Source organism: Pristiophorus japonicus, chromosome 15 (assembly GCF_044704955.1).
Source record: "Pristiophorus japonicus isolate sPriJap1 chromosome 15, sPriJap1.hap1, whole genome shotgun sequence".
Classification (NCBI taxonomy): domain Eukaryota; kingdom Metazoa; phylum Chordata; class Chondrichthyes; family Pristiophoridae; genus Pristiophorus; species Pristiophorus japonicus.
Window position 1 is genome coordinate 67,926,593 of NC_091991.1, and position 20,701 is coordinate 67,947,293.

The 20,701-nt window shown below is 43.5% G+C and overlaps 1 protein-coding gene across 2 annotated transcripts in view; it reads right to left on the reverse strand.

The window, feature by feature from the left end:
* The window catches only part of scube1 (signal peptide, CUB domain, EGF-like 1), a 413,776-nt gene that overhangs the window by 43,518 nt on the left and 349,557 nt on the right, over nt 1–20,701 (reverse strand). For both annotated transcript variants that reach the window (XM_070901675.1, XM_070901674.1), the window contains 4 exons: nt 16,771–16,890; nt 12,937–13,029; nt 8,944–9,060; nt 266–424 (listed from right to left, as the gene is read on the reverse strand). In XM_070901675.1, the coding sequence (XP_070757776.1) occupies nt 266–424; nt 8,944–9,060; nt 12,937–13,029; nt 16,771–16,890 (489 nt within the window). The remainder of the gene's footprint in view (nt 1–265; nt 425–8,943; nt 9,061–12,936; nt 13,030–16,770; nt 16,891–20,701) is intronic.

Below are 20,701 nucleotides of genomic sequence, written 5' to 3' on the forward strand. Positions count from 1 at the left end.
CTGATTTGGGGGAAAAAAAGCTGGGAATTCCCCTGAGAAAAAAACTTGAGGGCCTCCTCGGCAGAGAATTAAAGTTTTCAAAAAAAACCCCCATCAGACTTCAGTTTATAATTTTCTTGTATAAAAAAGAAAGTACTTTGAATAAAATCTATTTCTCTGAACTTGCCTTCCCCATCAAATTTAATGATCTCTACACTAAGAGCCAAAAGGAGCCAGGTAGCATGATCCATTGTTGATGAGCCTGACGGTTTAAGCAGCTACTGACCTGTCACCTCCTCAGACTTCATTTCGACCTCAAACTCTGCTGTAATGTGCGACACCTCCTTAGATGGGGACTTGCGTCCACGCCTCCTCTTTTTGGAAGAATCACACTTCAGGTTCACAAAGGTCACTTGGCAGTTGTCTGTGCATGGGAAGTGACCTCCTTTGTGTAAAGGAAATTGAAGTGAAAAAAAGAGATATCATAGAACAAGCAACAGCACATACAAGACAAATGTAATAAAGAGGTACTGGGTATTTTGAATTTATAAACTAGAACACACATGGTAATGTACTGTGAGCCTGCCATAATCCTTTCATTGGTTCTCTGTAATAGTGCAATGTCCCTATAGAAGGATCTATGTGGAATATAAAAAATATTTATCCGAATCAAATATCACATTAGATTCTTGACCTGTGACCAAATCCAACCATATAAGTTAGTATTATCTATATTGGTGGCAATTTAAAAGTTATTCTGAATGGTTACTAGAATATAATTCATAAAACTTGTGTAAAGGAATATCAGTAGATTTTTTTTCATGTTTCCATAGAAATTATAAAATGATGGTGGCAAGATCAAGGAATTTTATCTCACTCAGGCTACAAAAATATTTATTGAAAGGTTCTTCTTTCCTTCACCCTCCACTGGACTTTTTTATGCTTGAAGATGTGGGATGTTCACAAAGAAGAATTTCAGGCACCTAAAATTAGCTTCAGGCATAGCATAGCTAGATACAGAGTAAAGGTCCTGCCACACTGTACTACTCTCTGACATTTTCCATAGCAGCCATCCTGTGGTCTTTCTGAGCAAGACTGACAATCTAATACCAGCAAAGGGGCCATGTGTGTTGTTGGCTCATAGCTACTAGAAATTGGGCTGAGAATACTTAAAACTCATTTCACACGGACTGTTTATAGCTAACAGACAGACTAGACTCTAATCGCATCAGTCAGGTTGGATGTGCTCCAAGTCACAAGTCCCCTAAAGTTCTCTTTTTTAAAAAATGTAACATTTTACAACACTTGTTTTCTGCTCAGACTAACCTAAGGTCATCACGTGTCAGCCTTACTGACTATGACATTCAAAAAAGTACAGGGCATTATATTCTCTTACAACTTGCTGTGAAATAGATTGCATATTAGTATAAATTGCCGGGTACAATCATGGGAACCTGCTGCCTGATTGAAATGGAACTACCATCACTGCTCTTAATTTTAGTTAAAACTAAGGAATTATTGATGATTGAAATGGTCTGGAGTGTACTCCAAGGCTGCAATGTCTCTCAGAGTTCAGATGAGTTTTGCTGACACAATGCAAACAGCTTGGCATGTGCAATTTGATATACCACTTATCAAATTTAGACAGCAAGGGTAGCAATGAAGAAAATTTTGAAGAAATGGAATGAATTCCAATCACTAAGTAAACAATGAATAACACACCATTTATATAAACAGGAATATGCTGCTAAATAAAACTGATCATATTGCAATCCCGGTCAGCCAATTCCTTATATTTACCGGTCTCACATCAGTACTACCATCAACTATCTTGTATTGCTCTTATGCAGTGGAGCACCAAGAGAAGTCAAATTAAAGTTTTGATGTTATAGGAGAATAGCATTACGAAGAACATATTGGGCAGCGAGTTTATAGAATAGCTGGCTGGCAGTCAGGCACATGGCAGTAATTGAGTTAAATGCTTATGACAAATAATGTTCTTTTACAGTATAGAGACAGTAGCGTTTGCGAATAAAGCTCAAAGCTTTATTATTCATGCTCTTTTTGAAGAGAGGTCAGTATTGTTCTTCAGTGAATTTTTTAAATAACTTAGGTGCAAGGATAATACAGATAAAGGTGACATTGTACCTGAAGGCATACATATGTTTGGCATTATACTAATACCTGAAGGAGAGGGGTGGACTTTGTTATGCAGTCACACAGGATACAGGAAAATAATAGGTAGAAGCCAGTAATTACACATTAAGGCAGTAACTCAATCTCGAAGTTCTGCAGATGTTTAGAAACACTTATCACAATTGCCTGACTGAATTACTGCCTTGTAACTCACTACCAGACATCATTCGCATTACTGTAAGTAGGAAAATGGCTCAGAAAGCAATAGCTTAACAACTAAATTGCAGAGGTTAACTTTGAATAAAATTTATAAAAGTACATTTTAAAATGCTACATCAATGAACAAAAACGATTTGGAAAGTACAATTTGAATCTAACCAAACAGTCAGTGACTCTTATAACTGTTATAATACAATGATATGCTATTAGCAGCAGCATTTATTTAATTGATTGTGTCTGATGCATTTAGACTCTGAAAATGGTTACCACAATGTACGGAAAATGTGCACTCCAAATTCTTCAAACGACAGAACAGTCCTATTCGTGTAATGATTCAATTGGGAGGCTTTTATTGAAGTTGAAAGATTTATCATATTTTCAGATCTGCATATAATGGATGCTTTGTAACTCAACAAGGGCCGGAATTTACTGAAAAAATAGCAGTGTGTGAACAATGTAATGTGTTATTAATGTGCAAATCGGCCAGCAACTTGTGGTGAGGAAGACATACACCACAATAGCGAATCGCCACATATTGCACCATTCTGCCATTAGTTTCACGAATATGCCATCTCGCCCTTAACCTCCTTGCAAGTTTCATGAAACTGTATTTGCACCTTAATTGGTCATTAAACTCACCACAGAAAGTGAAGTCTAGTAATTAATAGTGCAAGTACCCTTTTAACAGCGGAATAATTGTTAATGACTGCCAATCAACCTCTCTGACCCAGAAAGTGAACAATTAAAATTATGGAGTCACATTCCTTCAGGTAGTGAATTGTTGTTGGGCATTTGAAAAATGTCAAATTTAATTTTTTTTTCTTTTCCTTTGTCTTTTTCCTCTCTCAATCCAATCTTTCTTTCCCTCTCTTTATTTCTCTTCCTGAACTTGATTGTCATTGTATTCACTCACTCTAATTCACCCTGCTTCTCAGTCCTTCCTCTGATTATTTCTCAATCCTTAAATCTCATTGATTAAGGAGATATCGTGTTCACCAAGGTCCCAGATACCCTGTTGCCCTCGATCCACCATTACCAGTTTGCATGTCTAGCAACTTACAGGGCAAAACATATTTTGAGCTGAAGGGTGCAGGACAAAGTCCAACGAACTGAGCAAGTCACGGGATCTTCCGCTCCAGAAAATTTCAGCCCATTGTCTTTGTAAAAAAAGGGTTTTACTTACCTTTTTCTTGTTTTGGGTAAAATCAGAAGAATGTCCATCATATTCTTTACAATAGTGGGCCAGAATTTGCTGTAGCAGAGCATCTAATGGTGTCTGCCATTAGTTAGACTTGCACCTGCACCCTTTAGTTCAAGACATTTTGCAAGGTAAGTTGCTGAAAGTATGAGCAGGGCATCTGGGAAACAGAGCATCTGGGACCTGAATGAACAGGGCAACCAACAGGGTGTGTCCTCAACCAATGTGATTTAAGGATTGGGAAATAAACACAGGAAGGACTGAGAAGGAGGGTGAATTAAAGAGGGTGAATTCAATGTTAAATCACGTACAGATAGAGAAATAAAGAAAGGGAAAGAAATATTGGATTGAGAGAGAAAAATGAGACAGAAAGGAAAAGTAAGAAAAAAATTAAATTTTAAATTTTAAATTTTTCATTAACAATTATCATATTGTTAAAAGGATACTTATGCTTATAATGACAATATTTAATTTTCTGTGGTGAGTTTAATGGGCTTAAGTGAGAGATGCCGTTTTTGTGAAGCTAATGGCGGAGTGGCACAAATTGGACAGCAACATTTGGATTCACATTTAACTGCACATCTGCTCCTCGCTTGAAGTTGTTGTACCATTTACCCATAAATAACGATGAGAGTCATTAACCTTGTCATTACTTTGACAGCAAATTCGGGCCCAATGTCATACTTAAGATTTGATCTTTTATTTATGATGTGCAGACAAATGAAAATGCTTTTACATGGATTTCAATTTTGCAGAGGAAAACCATGGCAGGGCTACATAAATGGTTGGATTTTCGGCTTTTAAGATTTCGGTTAATGATGGCGGTGCAGTCCTGATACCACTTGGAAAAAGTTTGCGCCTTCGTCTGCAAAATTTGGCAGAAAGTGAGATTCAATGATCGGGGGGTGCAAAATCAGGCGTAACACACCCGAGTTTTTCCGCTGAAAATCGTGGCATTTAGAAAACTCTACATTTTGCGCCTGCGCAGACGCGTTCAAATCTTCCTGGGCGCAGGCAAAACTTTAGGGTGCGGCAATTTCCTTTGCGCATGCACAGATGCACTGGTCCACTTCCTTCATAGTGGGAGACATGGCGCAGCAGGAAGGAAGACAGAGAGCATGCCTCTTCTCTGCAGTGGCTGCTGAGGCATTAGTGCAGGCCATAGAGAGGAGGTGGCCTGCACTGCATCTAGTGGATGGAAGGAGGCCCGTGCCCAGTGTGTTCAAAAGGATATGGAAGGAGATAGCCCAGGAGGTGTCAGGGGCAGACACGGTGGTTAGAACGGCCACCAATGCCGCAATAAGTACCCTTCACATTTATGTAGCCCTGCCATGGTTGCAAGATCAGTGTCTCACACAATGTTAAGTCTTTGATGGAGCGACCCCTTCTCTATGTGTTCCAGACCATGGTGTGGGTTGTTGAAGCCACCTGAAAGCTGCAGGCTCACTTCTCCAGCCAGGCCCTCTGCATTCAGGATGCACATATTCCCTTGTCCTGCTAATCATTGTCAACCATCCTCGCACATTCCTCTCATTGTTGATATGCGTTGTCCAAATGTCACCCATAGCTGCTATGCTACCTATTCTCACCTCCTCCCAGTTTTTCCACATGCTCAGTCACCAGCCACACAGATTGAACTGAAAACATTTGTACTTCCGCACAGTGGCAGCTATTGAACTATGGAAGACACATGTGGCACAAGAGAAGGTGGACACTTACTCAACCCTTCTTCTTGCTCTTATTGAGGCAGAGTTATCGCACAATCGGAAGGAGCAGCATCACACCGGAGGCGGACAGTCTGAATCTGCAGGAGCTGACAGAGGTGGAGCAGAGAGTGTTGGCCCACATGGGCACCCCAGCTCACGCGGTGTCCGGCGGCGAGGCCGAGCCCCCTACAGGTAGTGATGGTATGTGAGTGGCATTTGCGATTGATGTGACTTCTTTGACCCCTAATATCAAATGGTCTAGCCCTTTTACATATAGATATCCAATGCCACCTTTCACTTTTCTGCCTGCCCCTTCCCCTGCTACTAACCACATGTCTGTTGCTTTGTGCTTACATATGACCAGCCAGAAGCGCAGCAGCCTTCCCATGAGCCGTTGACATCTGGCTACGTGGGAGATGACAATGGAGGGGAGGATAGTGTGCTCCCTGAGCTTGGGACTTCATCAGTCCCACCGTGTGGGGACACAACATCGGAGGAGCAGGGTAATTTCAAGGTGTTTGGCGGCTCTGAGGCTCCTGGCCTCAGTGGCCTGTAGCAGCATCCAGCGGGAGGGGAAGCTCAGAGGCCCGCTCCCCGGAGAGTAAGTCGGGACAGTAGTCCTGCTCAGAGATAGGCAGACGTGGACCTGGGCTTGGTGGCTATGTCCATGGAGAACAGGGAAATGCACCACAAACTCAAGGGTGCATTGGGTAGGGTCCCGCTTAGCATAGACACACTTGCTGTGAGCATGGCGGAGGCCACCTCACGTATTGCCCGTGCATCTGAGGACTCTAGCGAGCCCATCCTTCCCCGCTCACAGAGGTACATGGGCTCCAGCAGCAACAGTGGAGTCCCAGCGGGGATGGCGCATGCCATGGGTGACGTGGTAGCAACGATCGCATCGCAGGCACAAGCTACACTCCAGCTAGGTGATGTCATGCGATCACTGACTGATGCCATCCTCTCTGTTCCCCACTGTGATGGTGCTGAAGCAGGCCAGCAAGTTGTGATCACACATTGTGCTCCAGATGTTGAAGTTCAGCCCCGAGTATCAGTGATCCCCAGGAAATGGAAGGTGCTGTCCTTCCTCAAGATGACAGCATTCCGGCTCCCATCACTGATTCTCCGACCTTGCACCTAGCGCGGTCCACTCCTGATCCATCAGAGACTGCTGCCGCCGATGCTGAGGCGCAGCAGTCTGCGGCTGGGAATACCGGGCCCAGAGCTGGTCCACGGCATTGTTGTAGGCCGTCCACACTGTCTGGCCACTAATATAGCAGCCTTCAAGCAGCCTTGCTGTAAGCACTGAGGCCTCATTGAGGAGGAGCAGTAGGCATGCGAGTGGATAAAGGGTAGGGAGAGCAAAGCTCACGGCAAGTCTGATTCAGAGATTAAAGTGCAGGACAACATTGTGGAGATGCCCTGATTTTTCTTTATGCCGCCTGTAAATAGGTAAGAGGAATTAATGTACTTCATTGTTGTTGAGTGCGTTACAACAGAACGTTGTATATTATATGGTTTTTTTTGGTGAGTGGAGTGTTTGTTTATTCCAGTGAAATGTGACTTTGACCCTTAGCCATTGGTGTCTTGTGTATCCTTCCAAAGTTCACCGGAGATGTGTCTTTATGGTGGCACATAGCGTAGCCAGTATTAACTCCATCCTTTAGCTTCCTCCATTCAAGAGAACCAATCCATTATGAGCTGGCGATGTGCGGCTCTTGGTCTGGCAGCATCTCCACGCTGCCTCCCCCATGGATGGGGTGACTGTCCATGTGGGGCTTCGCCAGGTTCCTCTTCATCATCCTCCTCCTCCTCCTCCTGAGGTGGGGCTGCAATCCCCACTGACAATGCCTGGCCCCTCATGATGGCCAAGTTGTGCAGCATGCAGCACACCACAATGAATTCAGATACCTGTTGAGGGGAGTATTGAAGGCTACCTCCAGAGCGGTCCAGGCATCGGAATCGCTGCTTGAGCTCCCCAATTGTCTGTTCGATGATGTTGCAGGTGGCTGCATGGCTCTCATTGTAGCGCTGCTCTGCTTCTGTGGTGGAGTTGCGGAGGGGTGTCACGTACCCTTTGTCCCCGATCAGCCAGCTGCACCGTTCCCTTGGTGGCTGAAACAATCATGAGACACTGCTCTCACACAAGTTGAAAGCATCATGTGCGTTCCCTGGATAGCGGGCATTCATTGCAAGGATGCGCTGTGTGTGGTCACACACCAGCTGCACGTTTAGAGAATGGTATCCCTTTGGTTTCCGAATACCTCTGCGTTGAGTAATGGTGCTCACAAGGCCACGTGTGTGTAGTCAATGGCTCCTTGAATCCTCGGGAATCCCGCAATTCTGCCAAACACATATGCCCACTTATTCTGGCTCTCCCTGCTCATTGGGAACTTTATGAAGTCCATTCTACGGGTGTACAGAGCCGTTATGACATGGTAAAGGCAGCGCGTGCTGTGGATTGAGAGGTGCTGCAGCCTGGAAGAAGCCAGAGGTATAGAAGGCCAGCACCACAGTCACCTTCACTGCGATGGGCAGTGCAATCCTGTTGGCGCTGGTAGACTGTAGGTCTCTCTGTAGGAGATGGCATATCTCTGTCAGCACTTCCTTTTGGAAACGCAGCTTTCTCACACACTGCTCCTCAGAGAGCTGGAGGTATGAGAGTTGATGCCTGTAAACCCATGGAGGGGGGGGCGGGGTAAGCCCTCCTCCCCAGATGTCTTCGGCCTCTCCTCATCTGTGGTCAAGAGCCCTTCTTCTATCCTGACACCGTCTAGCAATAGCATAGAACATGATACGCTGGTGAACTAGTAATGCCCCATTAAATTATTTCACTGAAATTGTAAGGACACTGTAATGGCAGATAAAACTACTGCTTTCAAGTTAGAACTTCACGCAGCAGCAGTCAATGTGACCTGCAATTTAGGATCCTCCTCCTTCAATTTAAATACGCGGCAAATGCCGTCTAGTGGTCCGTGGGACCGCCTGGTTTTACAGGCGTCACTTAGGGCCCAATTTTGCAGCCGGAGCACTAGCGGAGAGTTGCACGCCGATTGACATCATGATCTAATTGAAACGAGAGGACAGGATAGTAAGTTTTTGCGCTGCCGCAAATCCTGAGCCGAATTTGCCAGCCAGGTGGTAAAATCTGGCCACCCACCGTAACGCCTTCAGATACCCTCTTCCGCCCCTCCAGAGTGCTACCAGAGGCGCAAGGGAGCCAAAAATCCAGCCCTATGATTTTAAACATCTCCTGATTTTGTAAAAGAATAACTTGATTAATATGTTTTAAGTAGCCAAGCATTGAAATCAATACCTTCATCACTAGAGAGATAATTAAGTGATTTTTAGCTGAAATATTGTGAATCCATAGTAATGGATGATGCTGTACTGGGGGAATTAGGATTGGCAGGGCCACATGTGCATTCCATTATTTTTATTCATTCACTATTTTTATTGACGATTAAGCTATTGCTTCCTTTTATATTTTTGATTTCAAAAATCACTCCAGCCTCAGTCAATATTTGACAGATAATTATAAATTCTGCCTTTGAATTAAACTAGTGGGTTCTCAATGACAAAAAGATATTGGATTGTGTCAGTACCTGTATGATCCTGGTTTATCCCTATACAGGTACATGGTTAAACTTATCAGTACAAGAATGACTCAATCACTATTCCTATTAATACAAGACTATAACATACCTGATATAGTTTGTTTCAGGTTATCCTTAATCTTTTCCTTATTGCGTGGTCGAAGATGGCATTTCGCATCCTTGATCTTGAACCTAGCTTTTTGTTTTATTGGAGGTGCTAAAGGGTCTGAAACAAACAATGGATGTCTTCAGAATCAGAGGACATAGGTTTAAATTAACATGACTGAATTGAAACTTTTGTTGTCCCACAGCATTGCAAAGATGTGGACAGACTTCCAGCAGCAGCTGTTATGTTAGTTCGTGTTATGTCTTTAGATGCTCTGATAATGACTCCACGAGGCAAAGTATTGTACTTCGACTGTAGTGACCTTAGTCCATTTACTATAACTTCAGAGTGAGGATACCACATGGTGGACTCCCTTTTAAACCTGGGTATCTGTGGTATACAGGTGACCCCTGGGCCTCCACCAGTTGCACCCTCTGGTGGTGCCAGCATGGTGTATACAGTGTGAACCTTGTTGATGGTACCTCCGGTAAACAAGTCTCCATCTTATGCAACTATACAGTGACTACACAGAGAGTATATCTATAGTATATATGTATAACAGTTAGCTCTTGCACATACAAGTGGGATAAATAATATGGTTGAGAATGGGATTGGAGGTTATAGTAGGGCTAAGTATAGTCTTAGATGATCAAGTACTTCATGGGAAACAATGGTCCTCTGCTGCTGAGACCATTGGGCAAAGAATATCTGTGAAAAACAGTAAGCCAAGGATGAATAGAATCATATAAATTCAAACGGAGAAAGAGGCCATTATAGCTCATTGAACCTGTGCCATTGCGAGCTCCACACTAGCTAGCTAAAATAGCCCCATTTTCCTGCTCTTTCCCCAATACTTTAATATTTTTTCTTCAAGTATTCATCAAATTACCTCTTGAATATTCCTCAATTACTTTTGGGGTCGGGAGTATTTATGCAGAACTTTCCCTCAGCAGATTAAACAGGAAGATAAAGCCCACAATACATAGATTGTATATGATTTGTGGGAAGGATTGGATGGTGGACTATGTAGTCTTTCTTTTTGTGTGTGTACGCTTCTTCATGCACATCTTCAAAACTTACCAGCAAATACTGTGCGCAGCATTGTACTTGGAAAAATCTAAAGAAAGGCCTTTAAATGGAAATCCTTTCATTGAAGCATCTTACAAGATCCCCTATCAGCATTCTTGTGGTGAACAAGTAATTGTATATCCTTGTGTATTAAAATCAAAACCACCGAAGGGGTAGTTTGGGGGAAGAAGAGGGAAAGTTTGCAAAGTGGTACGCATTCAGTCTGATTTACCATCAATCTTTGTGGTGTATTTTATGGTGCAGGCTTTTCCTGACTATTCCAACAAATATGCTAATCCGCAAAACTAGGTTAGTATCTTGCAATCATTCTGAAGTATCCATTGTTCTTCACATTTTGAACAATGCACACCGCATTGTCCATCCTAATGCAATAAGTCCACACATCCATTGTGTCTGTATATCATTTTGCAAAATTGTCATTGGTTTGCTTAAATGTTTGGGCTTTTGATGAGTTTGTGTGTAACATGTCCTGCCACTTAGTTTATATCACTATAAATTGTCACTTTCATAACCAAGAAAATCTTGCAGATTCCACTCCAAACCTCTTCAGCATGGTTTTCACACTGGTGGGGTGCCAATACTTATTCCACGTAGTTGTGGACCTGCTCTTTTATTAGAATGAACTTTAATGTCCTCAATGTTCTTAGGGACACAAAGTGCATTGTGTGAGCAGGAGGAATCTCACTTTCCAGCCATGCTTCTGGATGGTAAAATTCTTCAGGGGGGTCAATGCGACAGATCTCTGCCTGCTACCTGGAGTAAGAGTGTCGATTCACACCAGGTTAGGTGTAAATTCTACAGATCTCATATTCCTGGAGCCTATCATGCACCTGTAAACATTGCATTAATCAGATTAATTTACCTCAGTAGCATGAATGAACATTCGTCCACTCAAGTGATTGGAGTAGCAACTTCACATTTCGAGACAGGCACACGCATCATAGTCATCATCATAGGCAGTCCCTCGGAATTGAGGAAGACTTGCTTCATTGAAGGTTGCAGGTACAGCAGGCGGTTAAGAAAGCAATTGGCATGTTGGCCTTCATAGCGAGGGGATTTGAGTACAGGGGCAGGGAGGTGTTACTACAATTGTACAGGGCCTTGGTGAGGCCACACCTGGAGTATTGTGTACAGTTTTGGTCTCCTAACTTGAGGAAGGACATACTTGCTATTGAGGGAATGCAGCAAAGGTTCACCAGACTGATTCCCGGGATGGCGGGACTGACATATCAAGAAAGACTGGATCAACTGGGCTTGTATTCACTGGAGTTCAGAAGAATGAGAGGGGATCTCATAGAAACGTTTAAAATTCTGATGGGTTTAGACAGGTTAGATGCAGGAAGAATGTTCCCAATGTTGGGGAAGTCCAGAACCAGGGGTCACAGTCTAAGGATGAGGGGTAAGCCATTTAGGACCGAGATGAGGAGAAACTTCTTCACCCAGAGAATGGTGACCCTGTGGAATTCTCTACCACAGAAAGTTGTTGAGGCCAATTCACTAAATATATTCAAAAAGGAGTTAGATGTAGTCCTTACTACTAGGGGGATCAAGGGGTATGGCGAGAAAGCAGGAATGGGGTACTGAAGTTGCATGTTCCACCATGAACTCATTCAATGGCGGTGCAGGCTCGAAGGGTCGAATGGCCTACTCCTGCACCTATTTTCTATGTTTCTATGTTGCTATGAGTTCTTTGGTGGCTGAACAGTCCAATACGAGAGACACAGACTCTGTCACAGGTGGGACAGATAGTCGCTGAGGGAAGGAGCGGGTGAGACTGGCTTGCCGCATGCTCCTTCCGCTGTCTGCACTTGATTTCTGCATGCTCTCGGCTCTCGAGGTGCTCAACGCCCTCTCGGATGCACTTCCTCCACTTAGGGCAGTCTTAGGCCAGGGACTCCCAGGTGTCAGTGGGCATGTTGCACTTTATCAGGGAGACTTTGAGGGTGTCCTTGTAGCGTTTCCGCTGCCCACCTTTGGCTCGTTTGCCGTGAAGGAGCTCCGAGTAGAGCACTTGCTTTGGGAGTCTCATGTTTGGCATGTGAACTATGCAGCTTGCCCAGCAGAGCTGATTGTGTATGGTCAGTGATTCAATGCTGGGGATGTTGGCCTGGACGAGGACACTGATGTTGGTGTGCCTGTCCTCTCAGGGGATTTGTAGGATCTTGCGGAGACATCGGTGGTGATATTTCTGCTGTACGTGGTCCACGTTTCTGAGCCATACAGGAGGGCAGGTATTACTACAGCCCTGTGGACCATGAGCTTGGTGGCAGTTTTGAGGGCCTGGTCTTCAAACATTCTTTTCCTCAGGTGGCCGAAGGCTGCACTGGTGCACTGGAGGCGGTGTTGGATCTCGTCGTTGATGCCTGCTCTTGTTGAAAGGTGGCTCCCGAGATATGGGAAGTGGTCCACACTGTCCAGGGCCGCGCCATGGATCTTGATGACTGGGGGTCAGTGCTGTGCAGTGAGGACAGGCTGGTGGAGGGCCTTTGTCTTAAGGATGTTTAGCGTAAGGCCCATGCTTTCGTACGCCTCAGTAAATACGTCGACATTAGTTCAGACAATACCAAGTTCCAAGGGTTTGGGAATATTGAATGTTGAAGAGTTGGTGCCAATATTATGGGTTTGTAATCTTTAGTTTATAGTACTGAGAGAAGTGCATTTTTACTTCTGTTAAAAAGGCTGGAGTTTTGCGGCCACTATGGTTCTGTGGTATTTATTTTAAAGTCCAAAAGTTAAGTAAAACAATAAAATCTTAAGTATTGAGAGACTGAAATTGAAAAACAGAAATGCCATTCCAACTCAGTTAGATGAACAATGAGGTTAATGAAAACTGAGGAGTGAAACATTACCTACCCAGTGGTATACTGCATTACTTTATTTCAGACTGACCCTGTTTGAAAAGTTTACCTGCACAGCTGGGTAGAGTTGCATTTCGCTTCTGTGAGGATTTTGTTGGCTGTATTGGAACTCCACAGCTAAAAGTATAGCTGTTTTCAGAATCTAAATGAAGACAAAGATTGTATATTACAGTAAGATGGATAGTAGAAATGAAAGCCCCTTTTTTCCAGCAGATGCATAAATGAAACTTGAACTTTATTTACCTTTCCAATTTATTAAGTTTAATTGCTACTTGCCTTGCTACTGCTGCCCCTCCTACAATCAGTGGGTCCCTCCATATTTCTCCATTCAAAATAAGGACCCCGGGTAACATTTCTCCAGCCCCACAACAATTTTCTGTCAGGCTATTCACAAAGGTACACACTACTTTATTCCACTTCCCCTGTCCTCTACTGCAGAAAAGCACCTCACATTCACTCCTTGCCTTTCCAGATTGTCCTGTGAGATTGGGAACTCACTGTATGGGGAAGTGCAAGGAGAACTGGCTTCCCATCATCAGCATATCCACCCGGGGTGACTTTCCCACCAATATTTTCAACATAGTTTCGCTGGGGTCCTAAAACCGAGAGGCAGTGTACACTTACTTTACACAAAAACCCCTTTTGAAGCCATTACCGTAATGACCACTACCTTATCAGCCAATTTCCATGTTCAGTGAATACTTAATATATCCTCATCTTCATATTGTTGCCTCTATTTAAGATAGGGTTTGTTCAATATAACTGAGTTGATCATATTAAGGATTTGATTGGTATGAAAGAATGTAAGTCTGTGTGTACTGGCCGCAAATCACTCACAGAAACAGCTGTGTGATCACTATCTGTTTCCATTGAACAAGCGCAACCTCATTTTCATTCTGTGTCCCAATTGGTTGTGCCAATATCTTCTCGTTGGTCCATAAACTTGCTGCACCATCAGCTTACACAAGCTTTAATTCAAATTGTTATGATCTGGTGTGCATTGCTTGAAAGAGTGGTGGAAACAGATTCAATGGTAACCTTCAAAATGGAATTGGATATATGCTTGAATAGAAAAAAATTGCAGGGTTTTGATGAAAGAGTAGGGGAGTGGGACTAATTGGTAGCTCTTTCAAAGAACCTGTACAGTCACGATGAGCAAAATGGCCTCCTTCTGTGCCATATGATTTCTAAATACAAGACTGAAGAAAACATTATAGAGTATTTTCACATTATTATTGTGAAATCTGTGCTTCAATTAAAATTGGAGAATGTCACCTACTTGAAAGAAATTGAAATATATTGCAGAACCGTGTTATTAGAAACATCCCCATGTTTTGCTCTAAACTTAGTAGAATCTTTATTGTAGACAGTAGAGATCTTCAGCCTCATTAATTACCTTGCTAATCCTCTCGAACTCGTAATAACTAGGTTTGGCAGTGCTTGAATCCCATTTAAAACTCTGTTCAAGTGCAGCAAGTCAACAAACATTTTAGATTTTTCTAAAGTATATTTATATAGTGGTAAGTGCTAACATTGCATTGTACGCGTGTTGCTTCTAGTTATATGTCTGGTTTGACTGGTAATGTAAATAAGATACTATAGAAGATAGAAGAGCATATGACATCTTCTTGTTATTCTATAAAAAGAAATAACAAGTTCACTGGCAGTGGGGTTGTTATTTGACATGTGAATATATAGCTGGTTCGACTCAATGTTTATGTAAAGAACTTCTGCGTATTCATGGTATTTTCTCTACTTATTCCATAAATAACTATCAATTTCTCTCTCCATATAGATGTTATTTCACACATGTACATTGTCACTGGATCAGCAGTAGTGTTTTGCTTCACAATACATTTTAGATACTTTTCTTAAACAGATGACTGTTGCCAACGAACTGGAAGCTGCGCAGAAGCGTACTGTGCACCCCAGCAACCAGAAGCCCCGCTCCCTTCCTGGTTTTCTCACCATCCCACTCTCTTCCTGGTTTTCTCACCAGCACACTCCCTTCCCGGCTTTTTCTCACCAGCCCACTCCCTTCCTGGTTTTCTCACCAGCCCATTCCCTTCCCAACTGTCTCACCAGCTCGCTCCCTTTCTGGTTTTCTCACCAGCCCGCTCCCTTCCTGGTTTTTCTCACCATCCCACTCTCTTCCTGGTTTTCTCACCAGCCCATTCCCTTCCTGGTTTTCTCACCATCCCACTCTCTTCCTGGTTTTCTCACCAGCTCGCTCCCTTCCTGGTTTTCTCACCAACCTGCTTCATTCCTGGTTTTCTCACCAGCCAATTCCCTTCCTGGTTTTCTCACCAGCCCGCTCCCTTCCTGGCTTTTTAAAAAACATTTTTAACGAACCTACTCCCGTGACGAACTGGCTGCACGCATGCGCAGAATTCTTCCAGTTCATTGGCACTAGTCGCATCCTTTCTTAAATTCTACCCAGAAATGCTGGGACATTCAATAAAATCAAACATCTTGACTACGTCAGCAGGTGCAGGGGTCCTTTTTAAAAAGAAATTGGTGAATGGATGGAAATTACCACACATTTGTGAATTTGGAGCTTTGTACTTGTGGACAAGTTGCCATAATACTCCACTAAAGTGAGGCTGTGTGTGTTTATAGCACAAGTGCTATTAAATCCCACTTGATGCTCTTATTGGTATCTTGCACAAGTGCCACAGTCAAAAGAAAAGGCTGAGGATGGCAAACTCAGATCTATGGGAGCAGAGAATTAAGCCATTGAACAGCCAGCCATTGGTGGAGGAGAAATGTAGCCAGTCGGGGTTGGACCAGAAGGGATTAGCAGCCAACGGATAGGTTGGTATGAGAAATGCATCCAGGGTGCAGGATGCGGGGGGAACAGAGGGGAAGAGAGATGAAATCTTGTCCATTAGTGGAATGGGAGTGGAGTTAAAATTAAACATGGGGAGGGCTGAGGGCTGATATCTTAGATTTTGTTTGGAAGGGGGCTGGTTGAGGGTCAAAACATTGCCTGGGTGGGATGGGAGCTGAAATATTTACCAGGGGTTGTGGTGAGGACTAAAGACTAGTTCAATGTGTGTTTGTGTGTGTGGGGGTGGGAGTGGGAGGGGGGAGCGGGTGACGGGTGAAATAGTTTCTTTGTGGTGGGCAGGCAGTTGACAGCCAGAATCCTGCTTAGTGGAGGGGTTGCTGAGCTAAAAAAAACTTGCTTCACGGAGGGGTGAGGCAATAATCTTGCTCAGTGTAGGGCAGTGAAACCTTGCTCAGTTGGAGGAGGGAGGGAAGGGGGTTCAGAGTTGTGATTCCAGTTTGCTTGTTTGGGGTTGTTATGTTTTTCCCAACCTCGCTGTGACATTCATCACATGACTTTCTGCATCACCCAAAAGTGCAATACTAAATAACTGTTGAGACCACTCACTATATTTAAAAATTAATAGATTAAGATGTGCAGAATCCATGATGTAATGTCAACCTGGTGCAGTTTCTATTGGATGCATTGTATTTATAAAACTGGTGGAGTGGATATTCCAACACACACGAATTCATCATTTGTATGTTATTTAGTAAGATACATTCTTACTGCAAATATTTCATTCTCTAAAGCCTCTATTCATCAAGTATCATCTTACATATTTCCCACATCCCCATTTAACATTTAATAAATTAAATACATATTAAATAAACTTGAAAACTTGCAGTTTGTGTCAACAGATTTACTGTGTTACTGTGTCAAATAAGAACATCAGAAACAGGAGCAGGAATAGGCCATTAGGCCCCTTGAGCCTGCTCCGCCATCCATTAAGATCATGGCTGATCTGTTTCTCCCGCTTCACCAAAAACATTCTAAATCATACCCACTTCCCCACCATGGTGTTTGCACAATCCTTAAAAACAGAGTACTGACCTGCCACAAAGAGGGCCTTTGATGGACAGGACAGAGAGCAGCTCTCTACTCCTCCACTCTTACTGCAGATCAGCTGGACTTTGCGTGCAGTCTTTGCATTTCGGAGACATTTCACCGCCTCTGAGGGAGAGTGAGTTATTGATTACATACAAAGGATTAAACAGTAATCACATCAGTTACCATAGCAGATCGTGACTTTTATTGCAGTTAGAAAGATTCAGAAACAAAACATATCACCTCGTTTAGTGGTAACTAGGTCTGCCATTAGAGGGATTAAAGCCATATACGTGCAAAAGATACAAGTATCCATTCCGGATTAAAAGATAATGCCATAGTTACATCCCTGAATAACATCATGATATGACAACAACTTGTATTTATGTAGCACCTTTAATGTAGTAAAATGCCACAAGGTGCTTCATAGGAGCGTTATCATACAAAATTTTACACCAAGCCACGTACAGAGATATTAGGGGAGGTGACCAAAGAGGTTGGTTTTAAGGAGTGTCTTCAAGGAGGAGAGAGAGGTAGAGAGGCAGAGACGTTTAAGGTGAGAATTCCAAAGCTTAGGGCCTAGGCAGCTGAAGGCATGGCCGCCAATGAAGTTTTCAGAGGGTTGTAGGGCTGGAGGAGGATACTGAGATAGGGAGGTGCGAGGCTATAGAGGGTTATGTAAACACGGATGAGAATTTTAAAGTAGAGGTGTTGTGGATTGGGAGCCAATGTAGGTCAGCGGGCACAGGGGTGATAGGTGAACAGGACTTGGTGCAAGTTAGGACACGGGCTGCAGAGCTTTGCATGAGCTGAAGTTTATGAAGAGTGGAAAATGAGAGACTGGCCAGGGAGATTTCCCCTACCTCAGCGGGTCTGTGGCGGGCGATGTCGGTCGCGGGTCCTAGCCTCGCTGCTGGCTCCAGCCAGCTGTCCAAAATTATTTTCCCCTGATTGGGCTTATTAAGCTTGCCCAGCGCATTTGCTAGCCAATTGAAGGAAGCGGGTCGATGACATCATTTGATGACGCATCATCAGCCAGTTTCCTTAAAGAGACCATGCGCAAATTAATTTTGACAGTTGTGCTGTCAGTATTCTACAGCATTGAGCTGCTGCAAACACTGACATGCACTGTACAAAGGTGCACGCCTGCACTCATGTTCTCCCAAGAATCCCATGCTTATGGAGGGAGTCACAGCACGCAGGAAGGTTCTCTTTCCTTCCAATGGGCAGAAGAGACCTCCCCAGAAGACCAATGCAGCCAAGTTCCACATTGCACAGGAGGACACAAGCAGGGATGTCGTCAGAAGCACCAGCCTGCAGTGGCGCAAACATTTCAATGACCTCAGTAGATCATGAAATGTTACTGCAATGCCACACTTAACTTCATCCTGCTGTGCCACTCATCACATCCCCATCACTTTGCATTCATCACCCTACTCCTGCACATCCTTACCCACACCAACTTACCTTGTACCTCCACCCATCCCTCTCTATCTACATTATCACTTTCCCATCTCATTAGGCACCCCTCACACTCACCCTCATCCTAGTCCAATCATACCAACCAGCAACACACAAGGGTGTTTTATGCAATGTTCATTTAAAGTTTCTGTTAATGTGCTGTCAAACATTGAAATCTTTTTTTTTTTGAGCACTTTGTGTTCTTGGACATATCTGTGTGCACCTTTGGAAGTGGCTTAGTGAGTTGTCGTGAATGGTGAGACATAACGGTACCCCCTGCAATAGTGATGAGTGTGAAAGGAATGGCTTGGGCATTGTAGTGTTTATGGTGTTGGTGGTGCCAACCTGGCGCATCAAGTGGCAGCCAGGGTGTACAGCGTCAAGTGAAGTAAAACACGCCGGGGTGGCGGCCATCCCTGGCAGCAATGTGATATCAGCTGCTGATGCCCTCTGTCCTGTGCAGCATCAGTTGATTGTGGAGTTGTTGGTGCTGCTGGTATTGGGACTGATCATGGTCGGATTCTGAGGCTCAAGGTAAGGTAATTTCAAGGGGATCGATGCTGTTGTAATAGATGGCAGGTGAACTGTCAGTGGTGAGAGAGGTTGTTCCAATGAGGTGACACTGGATAGAGAGTTTACTCCAAACACTTGCAACCTGCATAAAACTCAATCTGTCTTCCAAATGCAGTAAGCAACAGCTTCTGAGCTTGGAAAGTGAACAGCTGTAAGATGGGAGATTTTATAGCACATTTTAAGCTGTCAAGTAATGAGATGATTCTATGGTCATACAACTATCAACCTCCGCAGTGTGGACCCCATGGGCAACCTCATAAAATGTTAAGGTAAGCTCAAAATACTTCTTCATTGGTTGTTAACAAGGTCATAATGACCTGAATTGCTTTCCCTGCCGCTGCGTGTCGGACCTGTTCAATGCTGACAGACCCGACATCTGGGAAAGGCGTGTGGTGGCGGGTTGACAGCGGGGTCCTAACCAGCTGTCAAAAAAAATTCCCACCTAACCCACCACCGAATGCGCCCGCTGACCCACCGAAAAATTCCCACCAATGGCATCGGTTTTTCTAATATTTAATTGGAGGAAATTTCTGCTCATCCAATACTGGATGTCGGACAAGCAATGTGACGAATTAGATGCAGTGGAGTGGTCAAGAGAGGCGGTGGTGAGGCAGAGCTGGGTGTCATCAGTATATATGTGGAATGTGACGTTATGGTTTCAGATGCATTGTGTGGTACGGTAGCATAGTTATGTTATGTTACTGGGCTAGTAATTCGGAGGCCTGGACTAATCTGGAGACATGAGTATAAATCCCACCATGGCAGCTGGGGAATTTAAATTCAGTTAATTGAATAAAAATCTGAAACATAAAAAGTTAGTGACTATGAAACTGCCGGATTGTCGTAAAAACCCATCTGGCTCACTAATATCCTTTAGGGAAGGAAATCTGCCACATTTACCTGGTCTGGCCTATAGGTGACTCCAAACCCACAGCAAAGTGGTTGACTTTTAACTGCCCTCTGAAATGGCGACTCACTCCCACCTTCTCAAGGGCAATTAGGGATCGGCTATAAATGATTACCTCACCAGCGATGCTCACATTCCAGGAACGAATATTTTTTTAAATGATGTTGCTGAGGGGCAGTATGTAGATGAGAAATAGGAGGGGGGCCAAGGATAGATCCTTGGTGGACGGTGTGGGAGCAGGAAGAGAAGCTGCTGTAATACAAATAGGTTTTGGGGCAAAATTAGTAAATTCTAATAAAAGTAAGGTGCACAGACTGCTTAAGGGGGCAACAGACACCAGCAAACCCAAGAAGTATCTACAACAGGCCTGAATTTATAACAATTCTGTTGATTCTAAATGGAGAAAATTGTTGGTGAATGTTTTATAATGCAGCTATATGGAATAGAATGCGTTACAATTATTCAGTTGAAGGGACAGACTTTTGCAAAGTTGTTAACAATGGATTTCGAACCAGTTTCATATCTTTGGGATTCAACAGTCCAACTTTAGTTAGTGAGTGAATGTAACTTAGCCAATTGAATTCTGCTTTATAGCATGTGGTACAATAAGTGATGGCTGATATGCTAATAGACAGGAAATCTGAAAGCTGTGCAAACTATTGTATGCTGTTTAAAAGTACAGAGGGATGCCTTTCATGTACCTCACTTCCTGTTTTTCTTCATACGCCATCAATTTCTCCACAACACATATTTGTTTAAAAGCCACATATTACACGTCATCTTAGAATATTGACAATACACTGTGATGCCAACGACCTATCCATGCAGTTCCAGGAAAACAAGGGACGTGACATTTGGCATGCGAGTCAGCAAAGGTGCCTGACAATCAGTGCAAAAATAACAAAGTGAAATTAACTAGGCAATGGACTTCCCAAACAAATATATGGTGCTCATAAAAGATGAGCAAAAAAAATGAAACCAGAACAATTAGAGGGA